Source organism: Corapipo altera, unplaced genomic scaffold (assembly GCF_003945725.1).
Source record: "Corapipo altera isolate COAL_440 unplaced genomic scaffold, ASM394572v1 23b, whole genome shotgun sequence".
NCBI lineage: Eukaryota > Metazoa > Chordata > Aves > Passeriformes > Pipridae > Corapipo > Corapipo altera.
The window spans coordinates 7,361,987-7,369,091 of NW_020884885.1; the positions used below are offsets into that span (position 1 = coordinate 7,361,987).

General features: G+C 37.3%; 1 protein-coding gene across 1 annotated transcript in view; it reads left to right on the top strand.

Annotated features, from left to right (window-relative positions):
- SPTBN5 (spectrin beta, non-erythrocytic 5) overlaps nt 1-7,105 on the top strand; it is a 94,685-nt gene that overhangs the window by 68,205 nt on the left and 19,375 nt on the right. The window contains exons 44-48 of the mRNA XM_027642475.1: nt 1,570-1,758; nt 2,736-2,813; nt 4,339-4,511; nt 5,548-5,638; nt 6,234-6,380. Coding sequence (XP_027498276.1) covers nt 1,570-1,758; nt 2,736-2,813; nt 4,339-4,511; nt 5,548-5,638; nt 6,234-6,380 — 678 coding nt within the window. The remainder of the gene's footprint in view (nt 1-1,569; nt 1,759-2,735; nt 2,814-4,338; nt 4,512-5,547; nt 5,639-6,233; nt 6,381-7,105) is intronic.

Below are 7,105 nucleotides of genomic sequence, written 5' to 3' on the forward strand. Positions count from 1 at the left end.
TGCTGTCCAAGCCTGTAGTTAAAAAAACAGGTTCAGTATCACACTATGCTTGCTGCTGATCTCTTTATTCAGATTGCCCAAAAAGTTCATGCCAGTCAATTCTGGCTTTGATTTAGCTTTTTTCATGCAAACTCCTTTTGCCTGAGAAAAAAATAGAAACAGCAGTTTGTTTCACACAGGGCAGTAAATTACCATTGAATAGTGATACGCATTCAATTCCAAAACACTTCTATTGCAACACAATATTTTGGTGGCTAATTTGGCTATTATTTTTGGTTTCTTTTCTAAAAGGAGTGATATTCTTGATTAACCTTAGGGGGAAAAAAAAATCAATATTTTACTTTTTCCCAAGCATCATAGCTGTCCTTCAGCTGTTTTGTCACATTCTCTCTGCAACTGTTACTTTTTCTAAAAATCGTGTTCTCAGAATCTTGCCTAATATCCAGTGCTTTGTGAATCCCATAATTAGCACAAATAGTTTGTAGATTCTGAATAATTTTCTAAACCCAAATTTAGTACAAAGTACCTGAAATTCCCTCCTTTTTTTTTAGTCTTTAATTTTAACAATGCTTTCTTATATCACAGACTTCACAATGTTTTTGTCACACTAAAAATATCCACTGATGTAGTGTGCTCCAAATTTAAATGGAAGCGAGATCTAAGTCTTTAATATCTGTTAGTAAAGGAGCCCAAATGGCTCTAAGGAGACAGGTACTCAGAAAAGGAGGAATCCAGGCAATATGTTCTTATGTTGACTAAACTAAAATTATAGACAACACAAGAAAAATTGAGGGTTTTTTTCATTCAGGTTACTAGCTCAAAATAAAGTCCTTCGGAGAGACTAGAGGTGAACATAAGATGCTGATGTGAAACAAAAAAACCCATGAAATTACTCTTTTACAGCTGTGTTTTGATTAGGCAAGGCCACAACCTCAAAAATCTCTAAAAGCTGCAGTTCTAATTTCAGACATTTAATAGTACATGCCATAGTGTTTAAGGTAGTTTATGAGTTAATACATGGTATTATTTCAGTGCATGGTTATTTTCATTTTCAAATTGCATGCATTAGAAATTCCACATTCAGTTTGCAGGGACCATAGTTGTTTTTGCCTCCAGGACTCAGTATATGGACATAACTCATTCCTCAGACTAGGTGCAAAAGTTAAATATCTTTCATTTTAACACCACAAAATAAAGTAAAACTATGTCTTTAATGTAAACATCTGATGCCAAGTTATATGTCAGGAGGTGAAAAACTATAGACACTGTCTCTCATAAGAACTACCTTTACGTAGGAAGACTGGAGGTAGATTGTTTCTAATTTAATCCCAATTTTCATTTGTAGGAAAACAGTTGTTCCTAAAGCAATAAAGTAATTTATTTTCTACACTTATTTTCTCTTAGCAATTCTATGTTCTTCCAGTAACATAACTCAAAGAAAGATGAATGATTTTCCATACAAATATTAGTGCTGGAAAGTTACAACCCATATTTTTCCCCTTAAGGCTTGTATTCTGAATAACTGGCTTCTCATAAACCCTTGACATCAACCTTAGTAATATATTTTAGGAGGAGATTGAAGCACGAGTGGAAAGATTCAACTCTCTCAGTGACTGTGGTAAAGAACTTGCCAATTCTGGTCACTATGCAACCCCCGAGATTCACCAGTCCCTCTCCAGACTACAGCTAACCTGGTCTGAATTGATCCAAGCATGGAAAGAGCGATATATAAAATTGTTTCAGGCACAAGACTTACAGGTGAGTAAAAAGACATTCAAGAGAGAATGCACGTGCCACTGACAGTTTTCCTTGATAAAAACAGCAAATTTGTGAGATAGTATAATGCTAATAATACCCAGTGTTTAATGTATATTTCACTGGTTTTCAGAAGGCATGCTGAGGGCCAAGCACATTCAGTGCTTACAGGGCTTTAAGTTACAATCACAGAAATTTCTGTGAAATATGTGCTCATAAATTTTTCAAAGCCTTTAAAACTTAGCAAAGTGTGCTCAAACTCTCATACAGCTGGAAAAAAACACATACTTAAAATGCAACATCACGAATCTATCAAATTCTATAACCTTCCCAAAAAACATGGAGCCAGACAAGTATTTAAAAAAAAATCTGAAGACAAATTTAGCATTAACAGAATAATTAATTTTTCCTTGGCTGTTTTTTTTTCCCTAAGAAAAGAACTGTTTTGGTTGTAATTTCCTAGAAATACTTCCCTGTAACAGTCATCTTACTTAAAAAATTTCTGCTCAAACAGGGATTTTAAAAATGGGAATGTTAAATACTTTAAATAAAAGCTGGGCTACTAGTCCCATCAAAAATCTTCATATATATGAGAACTTAAATCGTGTGGTATGGGCTGCTTTAATGCTTCTTTATGTATTACATGCTACTTATTTCTGGCCATGTTACTCACTTTTTATTGGCCAGTTACTTATGCAGCCTTCTCTACACTGTTAAAAAACAATCTAGAAATACTTATATTGTATCCTATGTCTTAGACAAAAAAGAAATAGTCTTATTATTAAGGAGAAAGTCACAATAATAATTGTTACATATGCTTTTTCTAGAATCTAATACTTATTGCCATCCAGTGCTATGTAGTTAATTTTTTAAATAGCCATGAAAGTTCAGGGGTTTTCAGTGTACTCTGCCAAAATCAGGTTAGCCTCTCTTTTACAGCATTTTTTCATGTTTATGACTGCTTTTTTTTCTCTATACAGAAATTCTATGGCTATGTGGAACAGATTGAGAGTTGGCTCAGCAGCAAAGAAGCTTTCCTAGCTAATGAGGACTCAGGGGTATGTGCTCTGAGAAATTAAAATTTTCTCTGCAATCAGTCTGATGGAAAGGGGACTGTGAAGTATGGTAATGTGCTCTGAACCTTCCTGTGATCTTTCTCCTTACTGCTCTGTCTTGTTGGTGTTTTAGAATCAGATTTCTTTCCTTGATACTTTACACAGGATGGGATTTTCAGCCCTAAGAGTAATGAAACAATCCAACTACTCTGATTATAACAGGAAAGTGAGACCGCATAGAATCATAGAATGGTTTGGGTTGGAAGGGACCTGAAAGATCATCCAGTTCAAACCACCCTCCCACGGGTGGGGACACCTCCCACTACACCAGGTTGCTCAATGCTCCATTCAGCTCGGCCTTGTCATATCTGACCCAAATACCCTTTCCAGCAGTACGCAAGTCATCACGGCTGTCACTGATGACATACCCAGTTTAGCTTTAAATTACCTATCACAGGTATCAGCAACACTGCAATAAGTGATGCATGGGTTGCAAGAACTGTGCAGGATGCCAGATATACATTCTGATACTTAGCTTATCCTACATCTTGTGTAGGTGGTGCAACCTAATTAGTTGTCTCTGCAGGAATGACAATGACATCTCAGAGTTCAGTGTAGACACAATGGGTACAAATGGTATGAAAACCATAAAATGCTAGTGGCTGGTGTCTGCCTCTGTAATTCTCAGCATAGAGGTATGTATTTACAGTCCTTTCATTACAGTATGAGACTTACAAGGAGTCACTCAATCATATTTAGCTCAACAATGTACAGAAAATACTCTGTGAGTAACTTCCCATCCAATGACTCATGTAAGCACCCAGAAGTTTAAATTTTTTTCTGAACCATTTGATGCAAGCTTTATTGCTTCCTTTAGAGTTGTGGGGAAGCAGAGTTTGTCACAGTAACAACATTTTGACACCACTGAATCTATAATTAAAAGTCCTGAAGGATGCTGCAAAGAGAACTCTGAGTCATTAAGGTTGGGATTTACAAACATTACAAGAAGTCAAATTCTGTATTTCTCTCCAGATGAACTGTAATGTCAGACTTTAGTCCTCAAATTCAAATCTGGATCTGAGCTCTTCTAAATTCCATGAGTTGAAAATGAGGCTCTAATTTTAACCTCCTTCTGTGACATATTTGTTCACTTAACTGTGATTTCTGCTTGGCATTCCACATTTGCTTTCAACATAGCATCTGTCTTAAGATTGATTTATAATTAGGCTCTGATGTTTTAGTTCTTGAGAAATTATGTGTTCTATGCAGCACAACAATACGCATGAGAAGCTAAGCATCCAGCAGCTGGTTCAGTTTTGACCCTGAAATAATGACCTCAGACCTTGCATAGAACCTTATTTAGGCCCCAAGTGTCATATTCAGTGCCAATACATTTCAAAGAATAGTAAATTTTCTTGACAGCTAGCTTGCAAATATGGGGTAAATGCCATTTAGATTCTGGATTATCAGTGTTGTGGATGGAAAAACTCTGACTGAAAGCAGCTACCTTTTGTTGTCTTCTATCCAGGACTCACTGTCTAGTGTGGAGAGCCTACAGCAGAAACACACACAGTTTGAAAAAGCACTGGAAGTTCAGATGGAGAAAATTGATGAAATGGCTTCATTTTCTCAGCAGCTAGCACAGAACAAGCATTATGACTCAGACAACATCACCAACAGATGCCAGGCCATTTTGAGGAGGTGAAGTCAAACCTTTCCCATGTCATCCTTTCTGTGATAAGACCCTCTCCATGCTGATTAATATCTTTAAATTATTTAAGAGAACTAAAAACTGATTTGCATTTGCTCACCTTCGTGCTTTGCACTGTATTGGCCTGAGCCTAATAATAATTTCATTAGGAGGTGTCCAAAATGCAAAATTAAGTGGAGGGTGAGCAGGATGCAGAAAAAGGCAGATTTCTGTAATTCTGTATTCTGGCCTGGCCTTAGGGACAGTGCTGCAAACAAAAGACTGAGGTCTGCTGTGCCATTAAATAATTCATTATCATTAAATACCATCAAGATAGGTCATTAGCTAGACAACTGCTTTTTCACTGCTCTAATGGGGTTGATCTTAAAGCCCTGCTCAAATTTCTGATCAGATCTTGCCCTTTCATATGAACTACTTTATTTCTTGTAGCACGTTGAATATTGTTCATCATAAACAAATGCTGACAGTAAAAGCAGTTGTATTCACTGCTACAGTAGATTGAAAGATATACATAAAAGTTATGAAAAGAGATTGGAGACCCCTTATAATTAAAGTGAACATACAAATTTACTAATATGATCTAATTTGATACGATTTATTATTATCTCAAATCTGCATTAGCATGAATAAAGTGCTGCAGATCCAAAATTGGTAAAAAGATTAAAGGATGGTGTAGCTTTGGTTTATGCATGGCAAATACCACGACGCTTACAGTATTTCCACATAAGAAACATGCTGAGCTTATGTTCTCTTGAACTCTGAAAGGCAGTAATGGTTATTCCTAAAGGCAAATATCATATGTACAGAATTTGTGTGTAGTTTAAACATATCTATCTGCTAGCAACCCTTCCTATCAGTGCACCGATCATCTTCTCTAACAGTTCAGATCAAGGGAGTCTGTATGTTATGGACATTTCCCTCCCAAAGAATGGAGGGTTAGAGCATGTGTGTTCTAGAAGTGAAATTTGAAAACCCTTATCTAATTCACTCTGTGATTTCGACCTCACACATCTGTCTTTGTCTCAGAAAAGAGAGACTACTGGAGAATGCTGCTGCTCGCAGACATTTGCTAGAGGAATCAAGGCTTCTGCAGAAGTTCCTGAGGAATTCCTTTGAGGTACAATTACGCAGGATTCATGGTATTCTAGTTTCTCAAAACATGCTATGCTGCGTAGGTCTGAATCCCTGGACAGATTTACTGTGAGAAAAATCAAGGAACCGAGTCTGGAATGAGATAATATTGGGGGAAATGAGGATAAGAATAAAGGGATATTTTTTCATCTTCCCTCTAGCAATAAGATGAAAGGTCTAATGTACAATGGATGCCAGCAAAATGCAGAAGAAATGAAAGCATTAAAAGGGAATGTACCACCATTTAAAAACCCATGAGAAGATACTGGCAATGGGTTAGAAATAGGGAGATCATTGTCTATTCTCCCTCATGCACACAGATGTCCATGCATTTTTTCACTGCATGGAGCCTATCTGATGGAGACAACCCCTTTTCCTGGTAACAGTGCTCATAACCAGACATAGAGAGGTGTCTTTATGAAGGACAGGAAGAGCTTAGGGAAGCAGAACCTCAGAAGAACAACTCACTTGGGTCCCCACTCTCTGGTTCCCTGTTTTATACATATAAGAGGAGAGACCGACAGGCTGGACCTGAAGAAACACTGAAGGTTTTGGTTACTTCTGTTCTTTCCTCACCAAAGGTGGCTGCCTGGATTAATGAGAAGAATAGCATTGCCCAGGATGATAGCTGGAAGGATCCAAGCAATCTGCAGACCAAACTGCAGAAACACCAGACTTTCCAAGCAGAGATCATGGCCAATAAGAATCATCTGGACTCCATCAAATCTGTGAGAGAAGTGGGGTTGATGGCAGGGTTGGGCAATTGGGATGAAAGACTCTGCAGACAGTCAGAGTTACAGTGATCTCAAACAAGTGAGGGGGAATCACTGTCTCATCACTGATGTTACTCATGTTCTCTCTGAGGGGATGGGGAAGCTTATTATTTTAGCCCATCAAGAATTTTCTGTCCATCAGTTTCTTCCCAGTCTCTCTTATTATCCAATGTTAGCTTGCTATCTATATTCACCATGGATGCAAAGGAAACAGACAAGTGCCTTCAATAAAAGATTCATTCCACTGACTTTAGGGACATCTCTTTGGGGTGGATACCACATTAGATGTATACTTGTTTCTCTCTAGTGGAGAACCTAGCTGATTGGGTGCACAGCTTTAACACATCATATAACAGGTATCCAACAAAAAGGATAAAGGAGATTTTTCAAGTGCTTCCTTTGCAGATACATATTAGTAGGCGAGATATGAAGGAAGCCTGACAAGCTTCGTCAGATACTTGGCAGAAGCTGTGATCAGATTATAAGTTTGGAAGGACAGACTGTTACAATTTTATTAACTTTATTTTCAGCACAGTGCTTACTAGCTGTATTTTGCAATATATTACTAATCATTAGATTTCCTCCTTCAGATTCACCTGTAATCACTATCTTAGCAAAACCTTTTCTCTTTTCTTTTTTCTTTTCTTTTCTTTTCTTTTCTTTTCTTTTCTTTTCTTTTC